The sequence below is a fragment of the Sceloporus occidentalis genome, unplaced genomic scaffold, assembly GCF_023333645.1.
Source record: "Sceloporus occidentalis isolate IW3139 unplaced genomic scaffold, rSceOcc1.0.p SCAF_1, whole genome shotgun sequence".
Taxonomy (NCBI): Eukaryota; Metazoa; Chordata; class Lepidosauria; order Squamata; family Phrynosomatidae; genus Sceloporus; species Sceloporus occidentalis.
This window is the reverse complement of record NW_028316981.1, coordinates 88,775,744-88,797,397: the sequence shown is the minus strand read 5'-3', so window position 1 is coordinate 88,797,397 and position 21,654 is coordinate 88,775,744. Positions and strand designations below refer to the sequence as shown.

Here is a 21,654-nt window from a genome sequence, read left to right as displayed (position 1 = left end):
GTGCTATGATCAGGATAGTCTTGTTATAATATCACCCCAAACTTTTGCACCCAGAATGAAGGGAGCACTTTTTAAAAAAATCATTAATAAAATCATAGAACCATTAGGTAAAGGTTTCATGAGCCATCAGGTACAGCCACCCATTCACTGCAGGAACTCCATTTGGAACATCCTCAACAGGTAGCTGTCCAGCCTCTGTTTGAAGATGTCCACAGCAACCCCACTACCTCTCTGGGCAATTTAGTTCCATTGTTGAACTGCTCTTACTGTCAAGAGGTTCCTTCTAATGTTCAATTCGAATTTATCTTTCTGTAACTTGAAACCATTAGATCTACCCTCTGGGGCAGCAGAGAACAAACCTATGTCCTCCTCTCTGTAAACATCTTCTCTTCACTAGGCAGAACATGTTCAGCTCCTTCAACCTATCCTCATAAGTTTTTTCTCTATATATCTTTTATCATCCTTGTTGCCTTTCTCAGAACTCATTCCAACTTGTCTATATTCTTAGCACCTGAGGTCTCACATTTGCAGCTTGAAAATATGATGGAAGCCCTAGCCCAGGACAACTTTCTTTGTCTTGGATTTTTTTTAATGGTGCTTTATCCCAAAGTACTTCATAGCATTGTCTGACGTCACTACTTGATAAGCATCAGAGCATTTGTGTTGTAACTGAAGATATGTCACATAAGTTACTTTTCCCTTGATCTAAAAAATAAATGATACAGAGTTTAGCATTACTGGGTATATATTATTATTATTAACCTTTATTTATAAAGTGCTGTAAATTTACACAGCGCTGTACATACAATCTTTTTAATTGGACGGTTCCCTGCCCTCAGGCTTACAATCTAAAAAGACACGACACAAAGAGAGTGGTGGCGGGGAAGGGGCCTCTCTAGTAGGATAATATATATAAAATACATAGCAATACAGGAAATGATTCAATAAAACAGGCAACAAAAGAACATCAAATAGCAAGTGACAATTATGCGATGCCTGGGAACGCTGCCCTGAACAGGATGGTCTTCAACTCCGTTGTGAAGCTGGTTAAAGAAGTGATGGCTCTTGCTCGCGGGGGAAGAAGGTTCCAGGCGTGAGGGGCAGCGAGTGAAAAGGGGCGAATCCGAGATGGGGCAGAGGAAATCCTGGGCTGGGACAGCAGACCTTGACTACCAGAACGGAGGGCCCTGGTGGGAAGGTGAGGAGAAAGAAGGTCTGATAAGTAAGGAGGGGCCAGCCCATGGAGGGCTTTAAACGTCGACAGCAGGAGCTTATACTGAATGCGGAAAGGGAGAGGGAGCCAGTGAAGGGATGCCAACACAGGAGAGATATGGTCAGAGCGGTGGGTGGAAGTGATAATGCGTGCAGTTGAATGCTGGACAGAGATTAAAGGACGGAGGTGAGAAAGAGGAAGCCCAGCCAGGAGGACATTACAGTAATCAAGTTGTGAGACCACTAGGGCATGGACCAGGATCTTGGCAGTAGAGGCGGAGAGATATGGTCGGATTTTGGCAATGTTGTACAAAAAGAATCTACAAGCCTTGGCTGTGGTCTGGATCTGAGGGATACACGACAGAGAAGAATCAAAGATAAAACCAAGACTGAAGGCTTGCTGGACTGGTTGAATAGAAATGTTGTCCACAGAGACAGAAAAGGAGTGTTGAAGGGTGGACTTAGAAAGAAAGACAAGAAGCTCCGTCTTGGACATGTTGAGCTTCAAACACCGATGGCGCAGCCACTACTAGACAGCTGTGAGGCAAGACGAGACTTGCTGTTGAAGCATTGGAGAAAGGTCGGGGTGGAAAGATACAGCTGGGTGTCAACAGCATACAGATGGTAGGAAAAACCAAAAGAGCTAATGAGTTTACCTAGGGACAGTGTGTAGAGAGAAAACAGAAGGGGACCCAGAACAGAGCCCTGGGGAACTCCAACAGATAAGGGAACAGGAGATGAAGTTTGACCACTTGCAACCACTGCAAAAGATCTGTCTGACAAATAAGATCTAAACCAGTCGAGAACAGAGTCTGAGAACCCAAGGTCAGAGAGTATGTCAATTAGGAGGCAGTGATCAACGGTGTCAAAGGCTGCAGACAAATCAAGAAGGATGAGAACAGAGTAAAGGCCTTTAGCCTTGGCCTGTAAAAGGTCATTCGAGATCTTAGTGAGAGCTGTCTCTGTGGAATGCCTTGGGCGGAAACCAGACTGAAAGGGATCGAGGATGGAGTTGGCTTCAAGAAACTCAAGACAGCGAGAATAAACAACCCGTTCCAAAACTTTAGAAAGAAAGGGGAGAAGAGAAATCGGGCGATAGCTAGACAAAGAGGAGGGGTCAAGAGAAGCCATTTGTCCCACTCAAGTTTTTCCACTGGCAGCAAAGTATTTTGGGAGTTATTAGTTGCAAGTAACTCCAAGGTCATGTTTTCACATAATCTTTCCCAACTTGAGCCTTGAATGTATAATTGCGCTTCTAGACTGGAGCAGGACAACATCTGGCCAAGCAGAGAACACTAGACTAGATTTGGCATTGTGAAGCAGATGTGGAGTTAAGTGCTCTTCTTCTGTGACATGATAGGCTGGAAAGAACAGAAGGGCAGCCCTAGGAATACTACAATCTGTTTATACTACAAGTTGAAATATTTATATTTTTGTTGCTCATAAACAAACAAAACAAACAGCTTCATTTATATACCGCTTCATACTGAACTAGCAGTGTCTTAGCAGTTTACAACTGTAAGCTGATTGCCCCCAACAAGCTGGATACACATTTTATAGCGATCTCAGAAGGATGCAAGCCTGAGTCAAGCCTGAGCCTTGGCTAGTATTGAACTTGCAACCTTATGGTTTTGAGTGAGTGGCTGCAGTACAGGCATTTAACCACTGCGCCACCAGGGCTCTTCCCGCGTATAATGCATCTTGAGTGCATGAGCCGTTGTCAGTTTCCCCTGTCTATCACAACTATCAGCTTTCCTTGTTCTTTTTTTAATTTTTTTCTATTAACTGCATTTGTTCTATAGTTCAGTTACAGAGAGAGTCACTCCAAAAATAAAAAGTGTGGAAGAGGAAATTAAGCTAGCTGAGTCATAGAGTGCAGCATGCAGAAACACAAAATCAAAGCACCCCTGACAGATAACCATCCAGTCTCTGTTTAAAAACCTCCAAAGAAGGAGACTCCAGCACTCTCCGAGCAGGGACGTAGCCAGGGGGGTTTGGGGGGTTTGGACCCCCCCTTCAGCCCTGGGGACGTTCAAGCTCCTTCCTTCCCCCCCCCTCCTCCCCTCCATCAAAATCACGCTCATATGGAGAGGGAAAATGGGAAAGAAAAAAGTTGCAGGCTCAGAGAGAGAGAGGGGGGGGGAGGGAGGGAGCGGGGATCCCTGTGACTTCTTTCTCTTTTGTTTCCTCTCCATCAGAGTCCTTCTTCCACTTCTCCTCCTCCTCCTCCCCTGTGCTTTTGCCAGAATAAAAGTCTCTTTCTGGGGAAGGAGAGAAGGAAGAAGAAGGGAAGGAAGACAGGAAGGAAGGAAGAAGGATAGGGAAGGAGAACAGAAGAAAAGAAGGAAAAGAAAGGAAGGAAGAGGAAGGGGAGAAAGGAAGAAAGAAAGAAAAAGGAAGGAAGGAAGCTTCTAAAAGGAAATATCAAAGAAAGAAAAGGTGACTTCTGACTTTCAGCAGTTATATCCATATACAATATAGTAAAATAATAATAATAATAATAATAATAATAATAATAATAATATCCCTTACCCAAAATGCTGAGGACTAGATGTATTTTGGATTTTGCAGTTTTTCAGAGTTTGGTATATTTATATACAGTATGTCTAATGGGATATAATGGGAGATGGGATCCATGTATGTCTCATATGCATCTCATAGACATAGGCTGAAGGTAATTTAATACACAATATTTTTAAAATAATGTTGTGCTTCTGTACACTGAGCTTCAGCAAAACCCTGAGACCACTATTCCTTGTATAATTCAATAATTCAGTAATTTCTCTAAACCTTCAGGATTCCCAAGTTTCCTTGATGCTCTCATGGTCAGTTTTGGGTTTTGGAATAATTCAGATTTCAGAAGTCCAGATAAAGGAGACTGGGACTCTACTCTGTACATTTCTTCTGATAATGAACTCAGGTTTTCAAAAACAGTCATTTCTGGATTTTTGCAACAACAAAAAAGAGGAGGGTCTGTGATGCAAAAAGCAAGAGGCTTCCTTCCAGCCTTGTTTTTTCTCTTTTTAAAAAGACAAATAAAATAAACTATAGTTAGCTGGCCCCTTTTCAGCATGTCATTGGGGATGCTTTGATTGAGAGTTCCTGCATGGCAGAATGGGATTGGACTGGATGGCCTTTCTTGGGGTCTCTTCCAACTCTATGATTCTATGATTAATTCATTAACATATGGAATCAGTCTCAGTGGGTCACCAATGAAAGGTCGGCTGCAAAGGTCTGGGCCTCTCTGCCCTCCTGCCTTGTAAGCAAAGTCCGTTGGAAGACCTCTGGGTTTTACTTTGCAAGGAGTTTTTGATTTTCTTTATTTTGGCCTTTTTAAAGGTGTTTTCCCCCAAATTCTGCCAGATAATGAATCGGGGCTGTTGAGTCCTATGACCCTGCTCCAGGCAATGCTAGACTGCAGGTCCCATCATCCAGCAGCACCACAGACTGCTGGGAACTGCAGTCTAATGAGGCTGCACACTGCAGAAATAATCCAGTTCAACACCACTTTAATGCTATGGAAAATCCTGGGATTTGTAGTATGTTGTGGCACCAGAGCTCTCTAACAAAAAATGCTAAATGTCTCACAAAACTACAATACCCAGATATTGTTGTTGTTGTTATTATTATTATTTTCTTATATCCCGCCTTTCTCCCAATATACGGACTCAAGGTGGTGATTTTCCATAGCATTAATCTAAAGTATGTCTTTCTACAGTGTAGATGGACACCCCCATTACATAATTTGTTGGGGATGCTTTGATTTGGATTTCCTGCATGGCAGAATGGGGTTGGACTGGATGGCCCTTGCACTCTCTTCTCTATGATTCCATGATTCTACAGCACTCTGATCCGACTGTGATTTTAATTGTTTTTAAAGTTATAAAAATTTAAAGTTATAAAGTCTTATAATGCAAGCCATGCACTGATGGACTATTGCACTATCATTTTTTATTGATTGATTTTATATCCTGCCTTTCTCCCAAAATAGGATTGTCTTAAAGGGGTTTGTTTTTCATAAAAAGAAAGGAAGGTGGTATAATGTCTTGGAATTTAAAATTATGATAGATGATGGATAGATAGATGGATGGATGGATGGATGGATGGATGGGTGTGTGTGTGTGTGTGTGTGTGTGTGTGTGTTTGTGTGTCTTGGAATTAAAAATCTCTCATGGAAGTGGGAATGAAATGTTGTGTGGATGCAGCCTGGGTTCTTAGCTCAGCTCAGAAGTTGGAATGCAGTGTCTCAAAGCATGAACAGAGTGTCTCTGAGCATGAACAGGGTGGCTGCCGCTCATTGCTTGATCAGCTGCACTTTACTTTATCGAGCTGAATGTATCTGATGTAAACACCTTCAGAGGAAGGACTCAGTTTGCGTCTGCACTGAAAAAATAATCCAGTTTGATGCAACTTTAACTGCCCTTGGCTCCATGTTGTGGAATACTGGGATTTGTAGTTTGTTGTGGCATCTGACAGAGATGGCTAAACAGCTCCTCAAAACTACAGATCCCAAGATTCCATAGTACAGAGCCATAACGGAAGTTAAAGTGGTGCCATTCTGAGGTAAACGCTTGACCCTCTTTTTGTATCTTTGGGGGGGGCTCTTAGCCTCTCAAAATGGTGGCACTTAGTCTGGACCCCCCCTTCCCAAAATCCTGGCTACGTCCCTGCTCCGAGGGAGTGTGTTCCACTGTCAAACAGCTCTTACAAAATATATCAAGGAGATAGAGGTCTTTACAGAGTTGCTTCTTCTTTTTTTTTTTTTTAAGGAATACATGGAATTCTGGAGACTTAAGTTTGTTAAATGAAAAGTGCTTGCACAGTCCTTGCAAACAAAAACCATTTCTTGTTTGTGAAGAAATCTGTACACATAGAACTCGCACAGTGGCATAATGTATCAGGGAAAGTTAGGCAACTTGAAAAGTAGGCCATTCAGAAAATGCTCCTAGTCCTTATGATTGTGGAGAGGTTGATTGAGAAAGGAGGACACTAGGAAAAGGTTTGAAAGAGATCTGCAGTGGTTTAAAAAATCTGCCAAGTGCCCATCAGCTTACTTAGTTCCTAGGAGACAGCTGTTTTCTGCCAATGGAGTGAGCTTAGATTTTGAACAATGGGAGGCTTTGACAGTCTGTCCTGAGTTTGGTCGTGAGGAGTAGGCAGATAGATCAAGAGTGTTTCCATTTAATTGAATGCCTACAGATCCTATTCTGCAGACCTGTGTCACTTTGTACTTTTCTCACTCTCTACCTCAATACTCGATTTCTAACCAAACAAAACTGCTCCCTCAGTAAATCTCTTTCTCTTCAAGTTGAGTATGTCTGCAAATCTGGTGTCCCTCCCCCCAAAAAACATAACAAACCCTACTTGTATTTTTTGGCTTAAGTACGGCTATAGTACTACAGCAGAATGTCTTTCTGCTGCATAATTTTGTGGGATTAGGAAATGATTTCTTAGAAGTTGGCAGCACCATCAGGGTATCACTGTATGATCAGCCTCAACCAGCTGGCTACTTGGAGAGTTGACAGAGCAGCTCGGGAAGATGGGCAGGAGTGAACCAAATTAGGGGGAATAGCTAATACCCCAGAAGACAGGATCAAAATTCAAAATGACCTTAATAGATTAGAAAGCTGGGCCAAAGCTAACAACATGAATTTCAACACAGAGAAATGTAAGGTACTGCACTTAGGGCAAAAAACAAAACAAAACAAAAATGAAATGCATAGATATAGAATGGAAGACACCTGGTTTAATGAGATTACATGTGAAAGGGATCTGTGAGTCCAAGTAAACCACAAGTTGAACATTTGTCAACAGTGTGATGCAGCAGCTAACAAGGCCAATGTGATTTTAGGCGACAATAGAAGTATCTAGATCAAGGGACGTAATAGTGCCACTCTATTCTGCCTTGGTCAGGCCCCACCTGGAATACTGTGTCCAGTTCTGGGCATCACAATTCAAAAAGGATGTTGAGAAACTGGAGCATGTCCAAAGGAAGGTCACCAAAATGGTGAAGAGTCTAGAAACCATGCTTTACGAGGAGAGACTTAGGGAACTTAGCCTAGAGAAGAAATGGTTAAGAGGTGATATGATAGCCCTGTTTAAGTATTTGAAGGAGTGTCGTATTGAGGATGGAGCAAGCTTGTTTTTTGCTGCTCCAGAGAATAGGACCCAGAAGAATAGATGCAAGATACAGGAAAAGAGATTCCAGCTCTGTTAGTATATTGAAGGTGAAAATGTTCAGATGTGGCAGTGGCTGCAGAAGCCTAAATTGGCTACAGCTGGAGTCCAGAGCAGCAGCCAGATGTTCAAGGTCAACTGAACAGGACCAAATGTAAATATGCTATGTCTTCAGTCTCAAGAGGGATTGATGTCTGTGGTGCATAGCAACTTGTATTGGAAGAGGCTGGGCTTAGTGATCGCCTCATGGTAATTCTGTATATAAGGAAAACGCTATTCTAGTGGATTGTGGGCAATTTGGGAATTTGAGATAGTGTGGTGTGTCGGTAAGAGTTTTTGTATAGTAGTGACTAGCTCGTGTTATTTGAAACAAAGTAATAAAGCCCTCTAAGGAGTGAACTACTGGAGAGAGATTCTTTGATTTAGCATCTGTTTCTCCAGGCATTGTTCCAGCAAGCTGAAAGCTTGTATTTGGAGTTTCACTCTGTTTCTGTGTTGGAGTGATAACCAGGATCTTCATCCATTTGGCACCGGACCGGAATCACGGGCAAGGTTCATCACTCAAATATCAACAAGCTCAACATTAGGAGGAACTTCCAGATAGTGGAGTGTGGTGGAGTCTCCTTCTGTGGAGGTTTTTAAACAGAGGCTGGATGGCCATCAGTTAGGGATGCTTTGACTGTGAGTTACTGCATGGTAGGGGGTTGGACTTGGATGGTCCTTGTTGTCTCTTCCAACTCTATGATCCTATGAATCAAGGGCCAGAGTAAAGTGCCTGAGAAAGAACAAGGAGTTAAAGTGGACAGGTTAGAATCATAGATTTGGAAGAGACATCAAGGGCCATCCAGTCCAACCCCCTGCCATGCAGGAATACACAATCAAAGAACTCCAGACAGATGGCCATCCAGCCTCTGTTAAAAACCTCCAGAGAAGGAGTCCCCAGCACTCTCCGAGGGAGTGTGTTCCACTGTCGAACAGCTCTTACTTTCAGGAAGATCTTAATGTTGAGGTGGAATTTCTTTTCCTGTAGTTTGCTTCCATTACTTCAAGTCCTATTCTCTGGAGCAGCAGAAAACAAGTTTGCTTCATCCTCAATATGACATCCCTTCAAATATTAAAACAGGGCTCATATCACCTCTTAACTTTCTCTTCTCCAGGCTAAACATACCAAGCTCCCTAGCAGCATGTGATGGCACCAAGTGATCTCCCCCCACCCTCCCAAAATAAGAGGGCTTAGTCATGCATCAGAAAGGTGCTGAGGGGAAGGACACAGATTTCTTTCTAGTGCAAAGATCCCTGATAGGTTTTGTGCCTTCAGAGGCACTGGAGTTTAAACTGATTGGGCTCTCAGCAAGGATAAAAGCAATTAAATGGGTTGCATGAATATTAATCAAAGTGATCTCATGGCTGCAGAGTGAGTCTGCGTCACCACTTGGGTGTCCAAAGAGAGGATGGAGTTCTGGGTTTTTGAAGTGCTAAGAGAAAGGAAAGAGAGGTTGAATTAATATCTCTGGGAAGCATACTTGCTGTCCCCTGAAGACTGAGGAGCTGCAGCTGGGTAATTTGGTTTTGCTGCCTGTCTTCTTTTATTTTATATTTTTAGTGGGTGTTAAAATCCTGTTTACTATGAGATCTGACAATTGGCTGAGTCATAGAGGGGCTCCTGATGTGGCAGACTGTTATTCTGCCACGCTCACCAATGGGGTCATGCTTTTGGAGGAGGGATGTGGAGATGGCAGAGGCAATGGAAATCTGCCTTATATTCTTTCCTCTTGCCATCAACATACTTCTCATCTTAATTCATATTTGTTTACTTTACATCAGAGAGCAGTTTTAACAGCAGCCAGAGTCTGTGTGTGCTTACCTGACAAGTTAGTCCTAAGCATGCATAAGTCTTTCCTTGGTAGTTCAGTGGTAAGCATAGTACCCAAGCTCTCTTTTTGAGGTCCCATCTGTGTTCCTTCTAATCCTCAAGTCAAGGTTTCCCCTTTGACAAGATTGTCAAGTCAAGGTTTCCCCTTTGACAAGATTGTCAAGCCAAGGTTTCCCCTTTGACAAGATTGTCAAGTCATGTCCTACTGTAGGGGGAAGTGCTCCTCATTGAAGCCGAGGGAGCCAGCGTTTTCAAAGATTACTCCATGATCATGTGGCCAGCATGACTAAATGCCGAGGCACACGGAATGCTATTACCTTCCCACCAAAGTGGTACCTGTTTATCTACTTGCAGTTTTACATGCTTTCAAACTGCTCAGTTGGCAGAAACTGGGACTAGTGACAGGAACTCACTCTGTCACGTTGTGCTTGGGTCTCAAACTGCTGACCAGTTGACCTTGCAGTTGTCAGAGTCAGCATCTTAACCCCTGAGCCACCGTGACCCATCCTTCTAATCCTGCCTTCAGAAAAATCCAATTCCTTGTTACTGATTTTTCCTGGATATGTCTTTGGTAGATAAATGCATGGATAACTTGAGAATGATCATTCTCGAGTTAGCTATACATGTTAATCTTCGAGAGGCTACACTAAAGCGATCAGGCTTCAAACAAAACTAGTTAGTGTAGAACTAAAAATCTGTCTACACACTCACATGTTGCTCTGTAGGAAAGTGAGATGGAATCTACCAGGTATTGAGACATACGATGGTACATTGGTGTTGTGCTTCATCATTTCTTATGAGCTCAACTCCCTTGGAACAAGCCACGTTTCCTACCTACTGCATTCTGGGTTCCTGTGGCGCAAATACTTCATTTACCCATAGTAATCTCTGAATTCTTCAGACAAGCAAGCAAAAATGCATTGTGGATTACCTGTTTCTCAGTTTGTTTCATTTTGTCCTGTCCTTGTCTTTTGAGTTCATGAAAATGGTTCTCCTCACTGGAAAATAAGAACTCTTTAGAGTTTGCAAAACCATACTTTAGAATACTCAGGCACACACTCTAAAGCAGGCTTTTAATAAACACAATGAACAAACCAATTTCCTTTCTTCTATGCTCATTGTGATTGAGCTTTTTGAAATGCCCTACTTTCCTGCGTGACAAAAGAAGGCTTCATTGTGGGCTCTTTATGCTGCTGCACATTGCAGATGCATTGAGTGGCAGAGGTCTCCTCCTGCCCCATATGGTGAATCTCCTGCTGAATACAGAGTATTGGGCAAGGGGATCTGAGGCCAAAGGCATGTGCTGAGGTCAATGAAAGTAGTAGCAGGAGGTATATGTTTTTGAAAAGCTCTGGGTTGCTGGCACACCATTAATGTTTGGTAGAATTTTGTTTTTCTTTTGCTTCTGACTGCAGTGAGAAAAAGTGGAAGATAAACTGCAAAGGCAAATGCTTTAGCGTAGTGCTTTTGTCACCTATGGGTTTTCCTCTAAGTCTGTGCTGCACTGTGTACAAAACTCATTAGGGCTTTCATTTTCCCTACTACAGCCATAGCATTTTGTCAGTGAGAACTTAATGCAGTTATGTGCTTGATACGGTTTTCTTCCAGCCTTACATTTAGTGTAAATCTTGTATGTGTTAGAATTCAAAGATGTGGGCAGGATACAGACTGCCCCTTTGGGGTGGCCTGCAGGTGCCGCAATCCCCACCGGATCGGGGCCTGAGCAGCCATGGTGGCAGCCCCAGAGACCCCGATCCGCCGCTTTTACAGGCCTCGGGGAAGCGGCAAAATGACGCTTCCCCCCAGCCTGGAAAGGGGTGTCCTTGGGGCTTCATGCCCCAGGACACTCCAGGGAGCCTCTGCCAGGAGAGGAAGGGGCCGCTCGGCCCCTTTCCCCCTGGCTTCGTTTGTGGCTGCAGGAATGAGGTGCTCCCAAGGAAGGAGCTCCGTTATGGGGTAGTTCGTTATTATTATCTTTTCAAATTAAATTGTTTAATATTTTTATACAGTAAACTGCTTAGAAATTTTAAAAAGAGGTATGTACAATCAACCAGTCAGTCAGTCAGTCAATAAGAAACTGTCATGTACTGGATCATGCAATGTGTCCACTTGGCCCAGTATTGTTTACTCTGGTTGGCAACAGATCTCCAAATTCTCAGGTGAGGATCTCTCCCCACTCCCAGTACTTGCTGCCTGAAATACTGTAATTGGAGATGTAAGCGATAACACAAAGGGCCTTACGTATGCAAAACATACACTGTAGCACAATTATGATCTGTCTCAGCACTGCCTCCTTTTTGTCCTCTTTTGGAAGAAAAATATCAGATAATATTGTGAACTTAAAACTGTGTTGGTCTTGTTCATTGTAAGTAAGTAGCAATATGTGGCATTTAGTTGTGGATGCTTTTAACTACAGCCTATCAACAAATGTTAATTTTTTTTCTCCCCTTCCTTTACCCCCCAGGTCTGCTTGCCATCCTAATCCCACGCCTGGACATTGTCATATCTCTGGTGGGTTCCGTGAGCAGCAGTGCTCTAGCCATGATCATCCCACCCCTCCTGGAGATTTGCACCTACTCCTCCGAAGGCATGCACCCCCTCAGGATTGCCAAAGATATCCTGATCAGTGTTGTGGGTTTTGTTGGATTTGTGGTGGGGACATATGAGTCTCTCTCTGAACTCATTGTACCAACGGTTTCCAACGTCACCAGTGCCTTACCCTGACACGCTTAACCTGCCACAGATCTCACTCCTAATCTATCATGGAACTTTTCAGTGGGTCCTGATTTATCTTGTAGCAACTTCAGGGACTTCTTGCTCCTTCTTGCTTCCCAAGTATCTTTATTTTGTAGCTCAAGGGGCATGGATAAAGTAGGAAAAGGTAGGACTTGGACCTCTTATTTATCCATGCTTCATTTATGAGCCTGCTGTTGTTTCAGTCTTTACAGTTTGAAGGCTGGCCTTTGACTAGAATGTGACAATAGAATGGGATGTCGCACTGTTGCCTACTGAACAGGGGGCAGTCCCTATTAGGCTTGGAATGATGTACAAGAATCTTGGGTTTAACTCCACACTGCATCCATCTGGATCTAGAGCAGCAAATTTGGGGGGTGGGGGTTAAGAATCAAAGTATTATTGAAAAGTCACTGTCACCACTTCCTTTTTTGTTACATTTTTAAAACACTTCCGTTTGACATCTTAAAGGTGGCAGCAAATGCTGATCTTCCAGGTACATCTGAGTTCTAGTGCAAATGTCTCCATGTTTAATATTTATGGAAAGTCATATATAACTTGGGTGTGGCAGAATATTGGAAAGGGGCAAATGGGAGTCTGTTTACAGTTTTTAAAACAGATGCCATAGCTAGGTACTCTCTTCTTTCTTTTCTGTCCTGTCTCTTCCCTGTTTAACAACACACATTGATATGATGAATGATATGATGAGTGCTGCTCATGCTGATGAGTGGGGCAAACATTGAATGGACTGGCATAACAACAATCACTTGTAGAATGGTTTCTCCCTCTGCATCTTGCTTCCCCCTCCAAAAAAAATTTGCTGTGGAATATTGGAGGAGAAGACATTTTTGCAGGGTAATTTGGGTTGGATGCAGGAAAGAAGAGAGAACAGGAGAGGAAAGGCAAGTCCTACTGTGGACAGGACTATCATAAAGTCACAGCGTTTTCATAAGCAGCCTGTGATGAAAAGCAAAATGTAATGTTGTATCTTCCAGGCCTGCCTTATTTTCTCCAAAATACATGATTTGCATGTACAGGTACTAATTACCCAGTTATACAAGACCTAATTACAGGGCAGAAGTGACTCCTATTTTGTTCAGTAGGGCTTACTTCCAGGTAATTTCCCAGATTGTAGCCTTAATATTTTAACAAGACCTGTGTTAAATGTTATACAACAGGCAAGCAGCGTTTTTTTTAATGCCTATAAGAAAAAAAACCTATTGTGTTACAGCCTTCATCAGTTAAATTGATAAATTTAATCCAGATATCTATTTCCATTCTTAAAGTATTAATACTTTCGTCCAATTAGCCATTGCTTGTAAACTATTGGCTTAGGCTACAGTCCTAGCCTTTACTATTTAATCTGGGACTGGAAATAACCTGCACTGAATTCAGTGGAGCTTCTTTCTGAGTAGATGTCCATATGAGAGTATTCTTACTTTCTTAGTTAAGCAAATGTGGATATTATGCATATAGTATCTAGGGCAATGACTCTAAAATGCTGGTCTTCCAGGTGTTTTGGACTTCAGCTCCCAGAAGCCTCAGCCATCTTGGTCAATGATCTAGGATTCTGGGAGCTGAAATCCAAAATTACCTGAAAGGCCAGAGTTTGGGAATCACTGATCTAGAGCTTCTGTTTTTAAGAGCAATCAGTGTGGCTGCCTTTACACCAGTGTAAAGTCCAGTTTCAGATTTCCCATAGCCACAGCATGGAGTTAAAAAGGATTTCATTAATAGATACAAATGCCTCCAGCATTCCTGTACCTGTTTTGACAATGTGCAAGTGTGAGTGATCTGTGAAAGATTTTTGTTTATTTTTATGTACTCTTGGCTTATCAAAAATGTTATAATGATACTTGATCCATTTATCACGATTTCCTAACCTTGTTGACACTGGGGTGTTGGAGAAATTGAACTTGGTTTCCTATCTCCTTTCTCATTATGGTAAAGCTACAAATGTGTCCTTTGAAGTGCCCCAGTTTTCACTGGAAAAATACTTCTCTCCCTGCAAGACTAGGGAAAGTAGTTTATACGTATATTCAAAAAACAAAACAAAACTGGACACATTCTCAATTGTTTCATGCTGAAACATTAGTCAAAATTGTTTAGGTTCTGCCCAATAAGCACCAAATTCATCATCAGAATGGAGCCATGTTCTGTCACCAGGTAGATGCTTTGGTCTTGTGGTAATGGTGTAAGATATTTTTTAGATGTTACTTTATAGAATACTTGCACAGTTTGAAGTAGAAATTAGGGTAGATAAAATGAAATTGGGTGAAAGTAGCAACTTCTCATCAGAGCTAATAACACTTACTTTTTTGTGGCTACAATTTCCAGAATCCTCCAGCCAGTGTGGCAGCTGGACATGCTGTATGGGGATTTTGGCAGTTGTAGTTCCTAAAGGTTTTTTTTTTAAATTGTCTGAAAGTTTTACAATATTTGCCATGGCATTCTCCTTTATATGACAAGAAGTTTTCTTAGCTAATTTTCCATCATTTCCATAATTCTCAGAGTCACTAATATTTATTGCATATTCACTAGAACTTTTAGAAGCAAAGAAAAAATTACCATTACTTTTGTCAGTATTTCTCTGTGGGGCTGTATGCACAGGTCAAAAGGCCCATGTTCCCCCTGGCCTTTCATCATTCCATTTAGATGATGCAGTCAAACAGCCCTGGACTATTCCGTTCTGATGGATTTGGCCCAATACCAGCCCAACCAGCCCTTAGCCTGGTCTAAAAAACCTGGCTGTTTGCAGTGGAGTTTCCCAGAAACATGTCCACAACAGCCAGCAGACTGGACAGCTATGTGCCCCCTTGCTGCCTCTGCCATTCTACTCACAGGCCCCAGTCATGTCCTGTGATGTCAGAAGGGGAAGCCTGGCCACATAGGTGAAACCATGCACCCCCATTCCACCCTTACAAGGGGCTGCATTTAGGATGGCGGCAACAGCTCCACAGCATGGTGGCGGGTGGACATCTGAATACCTGCACGTTACTGCTCTAGACTAGATAGGTGCCAGGGGCAGGAACAGACCAGATCCATAGGCAGGATATGATGGAGTTGGCCCATTGTATCCTGCTGGTGCAGTGAGGCCTTCATTCTGTCATTTGCAATGGTTCTGTAATATGCACACGCACACACACACACACACACACACGTGTGTGTGTGTGTGGCTAAAAATCTGGTTTAACACTGCTTGAGGTATTCCTTCTGGTGAGAAAATGCCACTTGGTTGAGTTCTACTTGACTCCCATATAGTTAATTGCTTTAACATCCATAAATGTTTAATGGGAGGTGGGCACACTCCTTCACATATCACTATCAGGATTTTTGGTAATTTTAACTTGTACCATTGGGATGGTAGCAGGTGAATTAATCTTTATAGTGTTTGTTAACGTTGCTTGACACACAAGTGGGTACATAAGTTATGAACTCTCTCTCTCATTCTGTTCCTTGTCAAGATTCTATCTCAATAGACCCCCTTTTCCCAACCTGACACATTTCTCAAGTTTTAGTCTAAATCCCCAGCATCCCACCAGCATGCCAATGGTCAGGGTGGATGGATAGGGTGATAAATGTAGTCCAGCATGTTAGGGAAGGATGGGTCTGTAATGAATCCCCCTTCATGGAACAACTTTTATCGACAGGCTGACTTCTACTATTTACACTATCTTTCTAATGACTTTTCAGTAAATCTTGAGAAGGATGAGGGTAGAACCATTCACCATTTTCTAGGGAACTACTACTGGACCTATTATTCTTAAGTACTTTATATTGTCTGGCAGAGACACTAGTCTGGTTTTACAAATATGAGCTCTCCATGAGGGTCACTGGTGTGGCTGTGTCTTTTTTTTTTAATACAAATTGTTAAAAGGGCATTTTGATTTTCAACCAAATGTATGCTTTAAGCTTTATTTGCTTTATTTATTTTTAAAAAGTCAGTGACTGTACTTGTGAGATGGATGTATGCAAAATCTAGAGACAAATTGGTTCTCCTTTGAGATTTCTGTGGGAGGAGAATCACAGGTTCTGCACCAGCAGATCCTAACAGGATGTCCAAAATGGTAGTTTTTCTGTGCTGAGGCATACTGTAGGAGCATTGTACTTGCACAACAACAGCAGTGGAAACACTGCACCTGTTGTCTCCTTGTTAAATCCCAAGAAGTAGTCTGCCTCTCTGGAATCAATCTGAGGTCCCAGAAGTTACCCTGGATTTGTAACTGGGCTTTGCTTGTGGATTATCTAGGAATGTATAGGAATATTTGGTAGTTCCTTCTGGTAACTTGTATTCTTTCTTGAATTTTATGTATGGTACAGAATGAAGCAAACAAATATTAGGGTGAATTAAATGTAAGGATATGTTAATTTGAACTAATTGAGGGGAAAAACAGAGAAAAGTGCATGCAGTTAACCACAATATAATTTTTAAACATGAAGTGACTTTGAAGGCAGGCAAAGGTGTTTGTGTAAGTCTGTTTATATACACTAAATCATTGAATGTGTATTTATTTGTGCCTAAATGTGTACATTGCAAGCAAATACTTTGTACTGCTGCTACTGTGCATTAATTATGTTGTGTGTGACGGTGCTGTACCTGAATCATGTACTTTACTGGATATTTTATTCAATAAAGTCTATTTTTTACTCTATTCTAGGGATTCCCCTGTGACTTTATTATTCTGCAATGCTGGACTTTGCAGTGTATGGCTTTTGGCTTATTTGCAATCAGAATAAAACAATAAGAATACATGAACCAGCAATAAAAATTGCATCAGCCATTTCCAGATGTACGTCCTGGATAGCCCATCATGCTGAACAAAATTAAAGCAGAAATGGTCATTAACTTATCTTTCCCAGATTTATAACAATATGTTCTTTGAAACAATGGCTGTGATCCAGTGACTTACATTGTCTGGAACTTGTTCCTTTCCTCAGTCCAAATTGATGATCTCCCTCCTACCTACATCTCCCATGATCCCAAAGACCCTCTGGACTAGTTCTTTTTTAACCTCTGGGAAGTTCTTTGGAACAGTTTATGTAAAACACACACACACACACACACACCCCACAGAGAGTTGCATCAAGAGGATGATGATAAGAAAGTCTGATCCCACTGGCACTGATACCAAAGGAAACCAATAGACTGTGGTCTTTATGTAAAAGTTAGCTGAATAGTTGTTGCCTTAACTCTTCAAGCACACGATGTTTCAGTGCTTCTTATTCCAAATCAAATCTGGAAAACCTAGAACCTTCCAGATACTGATGAGCTATCTTTGCATCATGACTCCTCCAGTGGTGTCACAAAGGTTGGTATCACCTAGTGTGGTAACTCATGGTGTCACTACCCCCCCCCCTTGACTTCCTCCCATATACAGTAACACCACACAGAATCCTTAGTCATGTTTTTTGTACTAGTGTTACTCCTACGTCGTAATTTCCATATGTCACTTAATGTAATAGTAATAGTTGTGACATAAACAACTAGCAAAATTAAAATTATTCCTTTAAATTAAGATATATGCACGGCCTAAATGTATTTACATCGACATAGTTTCATATGGTTAAAGTGAAATTTTGGTAAGATTTGACGTTTTTAAAGAAAAATTTAAAAAGATAATTTTTTAAAAAATTGAACGTAAATTTTTATTTTAAAAAAATAAACCTAGAACTTCTCCTTTCTCCTTCCACTGAGTCTCACCCTACTCACACCATTTCCTCAGCATTTTAAAGGGTTGCAGGTGAACACCACAGCCTTTTTCCCCCCAAAAGGCAGATGTTTGAGGAGCAGTGGTGTCCCCCCACTTAGGTGTGGCCTGCACCCTCTTTGTGATGCTCCTGCACTCCTCACTGTTATGGTTGATAAGGGTTACCATCCAACAATAGCTTAAGGGCTACATATTGCCCACCCCGAGATAGAAGAGTTGTTAACATCCTGTCCTGTGCTAAATCTGTTATTTAGAATCATAGACATGGAAGAGACAAGGGCCATCCAATCCAACCCCCTGCCATGCAGGAACTCTCAATCAAAGCATCCCCAACAGATGGCCATCCAGTCTCTGTTTAAAGACTTCCAAGGAGGTCTTTAAACTTTCCTCTACCTCAAATCTCTTCAAAGCCTTCATGTTGTGATGAGTATTTATTCAGGTAGGTGGTCAGTGCCAACTATCTCACTATTATTTGTCACTTTGTAGCCATATGTCCAGAATGACCTTATAGTTGGTATCCTTCACTTGAATCCCTTCACAAATGATCTCAGTAGCACCACTGAGCTATCAGACTCCCCATGGGACTTCCTCTTCTTTACAAATGCACTTTTTGAACCCTTTCTTTCTTTCTTTCTTTCTTGAGATGCTTTATCCTAGATTCTAATGACCAGGAGAGTGGATTTATTAGGGGAAATCAACCTCAGGAGAAGAGTGGGATTATAGCCAGGCACAAAAATGGGGGTGAAAAGAAAATGGAGCCTTTCTTGGTGATTTCTTTTGGACAGTTGTTTTTCCCGGTGAGCAGATTCTACATGTATCTGGGCATGAAAATTTTTTATGCAACTGTGTATCATCCTAATTGCTGTACAATAAGGTACAGTAAATTGGGGTGGACGTTAAATCTTTTAAATGTAATTTTTATCATATCTCCTTAACTAACCTTTTAAAAAGGTTTACTCTCATTTGAAAAAACCATGCATATTGGGGTAAAGTTTAAGAAGTGAAGTGGAAGCCAACTTTGTTCAGACTTTTGGCTTGAGAAATGTGGCATCACTTACATAGCTCATTTTGATCATCTACATGACAAAATTCAGTGCTGTGAAATGTAATGTGAGCTGCATCATGACATGATGTCCAAAGGCAGGTGACCCTTAACTGACTTTTGCCTAAACGTGTCTCACATTCAGGAGAGCGGGCTGCAACTAAAGTCTGGGATCAATCTTTCTCCAATCTCCCATTTAGAATGTCATCAGCAGTAGCTAATAGTCTATGTAATTAGAAGCTGGACAGACTGCAAATTGAAAACTCAGTTTGGAAATCAGCACATTAGCACTGATGTGGAGCAGAATCGTTTGGATGCAGAGGTGATCAGACAGAATCTGTGTCTTCCATCTGAATGAGTGACTTGTTCTGGCAAGCAATGATAACTCCCTATGGCCCCATTCATACTGGTCTAAAAGACCTGGAAGGAACTGGGCTGATCCGGATGCCCCTCCCCCGAATCGCTCCGTTAGCAAGTGCCCACTACAAATTTGAAATCGAATGCATTTTGACCTGCAAATTAGAAATCGAATGCATTCTGTGTCTGCTGGCGAGGTGGCTGCTGCCAATCAAGCTATCGTCATGGTGACGTTTGCAGGGCATCGGGGAAAGTGTCCTCCCTTTTTAAAGAGCCAGGCACAGGGGTTTCAGCGGCTGAAGCAGGGAGAGAGATGCCTCTCTCTCTCTCTCTCTCTCCTTTTATAAACCTGTGGGCTTTTGGGTCAGATCTGCCCCTGTCCCAGGCAAAGGATGGGATTGCCATGCATTTTTTTTATGCTTTTAAAAGCAACATTAGCTTTCCCTTTGCTTCCCTTGCTGTATCTGCTCAAGAAGACAAACCATGCGCATATTCGCTCCCAAAAAATTGTTAAAAATGTAACATTGATTGTTTGCAACATTTGTAGCTTCCCCCTCTGCAGAAAGCAAGGAGATCCAAGGATATAAAGTGCAAGCCCAGCTCCATCTGCCTCTGGAATACAAACATAATGTATTCAATGCGCATATTTGCTCCAAAAAAATTGTTTGAATTTGAAAAGGGGGGGGGGGTTGCCTGACATGAGCTCCGTTCGTGACCTGAATTTTTTCCTCCTGCAAGGGAAGGAATGCCCAGCGACAGAGGGCTTTGGGCAGGGGATGCAGGGAAAAGAGGCTCCTAAAGAATGCCTTCCCTTGCTCCCTTCTTCCCAGGGCTCTTTCCTCCTCCCCCTCCCCTCCAATGAGGGGAGGAAATGCCTTGTCCTTTGCCCACCCTCTGACCTAAATCCCTCCCTCAATTTGCCTCGATCGTGATCGAGGCCAAGTTCTCATTCCCAGGACCCGGGGTTTTCCAAAAGAAACGGTATTTGCGCCGATTTCAAAAACACCGCGCTAGGGGCCATTTAACACGGAACGGGTGTGCAAGCCTCGGATTCACTTGTGTGAGATTCGGGGTGAGTAGGAACTTCACGTGATTGAATCGGTTTCAGAACCGATTTTTTTTGTAATGTGAATGGGCCCTATGTAAGACTTGGCAGACTTTAAGAAATTTTAACAGAATGTTTTTTTTACCCAGGAAATGTATCAGGCAGGGGTGGAGGGGTGGAGAGCTAAATGAAGACATTACTCTTCCAAGTAAGAATTCTGCCCCTGACAAAATTTTCCTTAGGTTCCCAAATTACTAGAATTCCAGCACCTTAAAATGTCAGTTGAACATTTAGAAATACAGTTTAGGCAGCCAAAGAAAAAGGGGTAGGCAAAGTTACCAGGCGAATGAGAATGGAGCAAGTATAAGAGGGTTAGCTGTGAACAAATTGTCAAAATATCTAAAAGGCACCTGATCCTGTCTAATCTTGGAAGCTAAGCAGGGTCAGCCCTGATTAATACGTGAATGGGAGGCCACCAACAAACACGAGGTGCTGTTGGCTGTATTTCAGAGGAAGGAGCTGGCAAAACCACTCCTGAGTATTCCTTGCCTAAGAAAACCCTATAAAATTCATAGGGTCACCAATAAGTTGGCAGGGGACTTGAAGACACATATACACACAGAGGTATGAACAAAGGGATTTTGCAGCATTCTTGAGGCTGAGAAATTGATCCGAAGCATGAGGTTTTGTAGACTCAGTTTACTTCCATCAGATAAGCTTTTGTAGATTGAATATATAAAAACTTATGCTACAACCTTTCAATGTCAAAGGTGCTACACAATCCCTTTGTATACTGTGTTGTGGTTGGGATGTCAAGTTGTTTCTGAACCTGTCATGGTGTTTTCTTGGCAGTTTCTAAAGAGGAGGTTTGCCATTGCCATCCTCTGAGGCCGAAAGAGTGTCACTTGCCCAGTCAATGGGTTTCTATGGCCAAGAGGGGATTTGAGCCCTGGTCTCCAGCATCCTAGTGTAACGCACAAACCACTATGCCATGCTAGATGGGTATATATCTTTCAATAGGACTGCTAGGCAAGATTAATTTTCAATGTATCATACTCTGCAATGCTAGAAATTTGAAATGGAAGAAGAATTTAATGGACAGAATTCTTATTTGGCAGAGTAATGCCCTTATTTTGCCTCCCCTCTAGCTATACCCCTGCACTAACCATTGAGAAATTTTTTGGATGTAGCATGGGCCTTGTGTGTACAGAAAGCTGACAAAAGCTAAAATATAAGCACAAACACAAGTATCCGTGATAAGTATGAAACCTAAAGCATGCAGGAAAGACGATATAAGCAGGAAATCTTCCAGTTCTTATAGTAACAATGTGTGCTGTAATGTGATGTCTATCCCTATGAAACTCTTTATGGAAAACTTCAATAGGCAGAGCTCAGATTTTTCAGCTACAGATCATAAAGTATCAGATGAGTGCTTCTCATGAATGTGTAAAATAATCACTTTCGGTAATGTGAGAACAGAAGTAAGCCTGAAACATGGAACTGTACG

At 42.1% G+C, this 21,654-nt stretch overlaps 1 protein-coding gene across 5 annotated transcripts in view; it reads left to right on the top strand.

Moving 5' to 3' along the window:
- Nucleotides 1-21,654, top strand: part of LOC149321770 (proton-coupled amino acid transporter 1-like) — a 112,155-nt gene that overhangs the window by 26,102 nt on the left and 64,399 nt on the right. For 4 of the 5 annotated variants that reach the window (XM_089528265.1, XM_089528282.1, XM_089528277.1 and 1 more), the window contains one exon: nt 11,727-16,647. The exons of the other annotated variant lie outside the window; for it this stretch is intronic. In XM_089528265.1, the coding sequence (XP_089384391.1) occupies nt 11,727-11,986 (260 nt within the window). In that variant the 3' untranslated portion in view covers nt 11,987-16,647. Of the gene's footprint in view, nt 1-11,726; nt 16,648-21,654 lie in introns of those variants that run through there. 5 annotated transcript variants of the gene reach the window in all.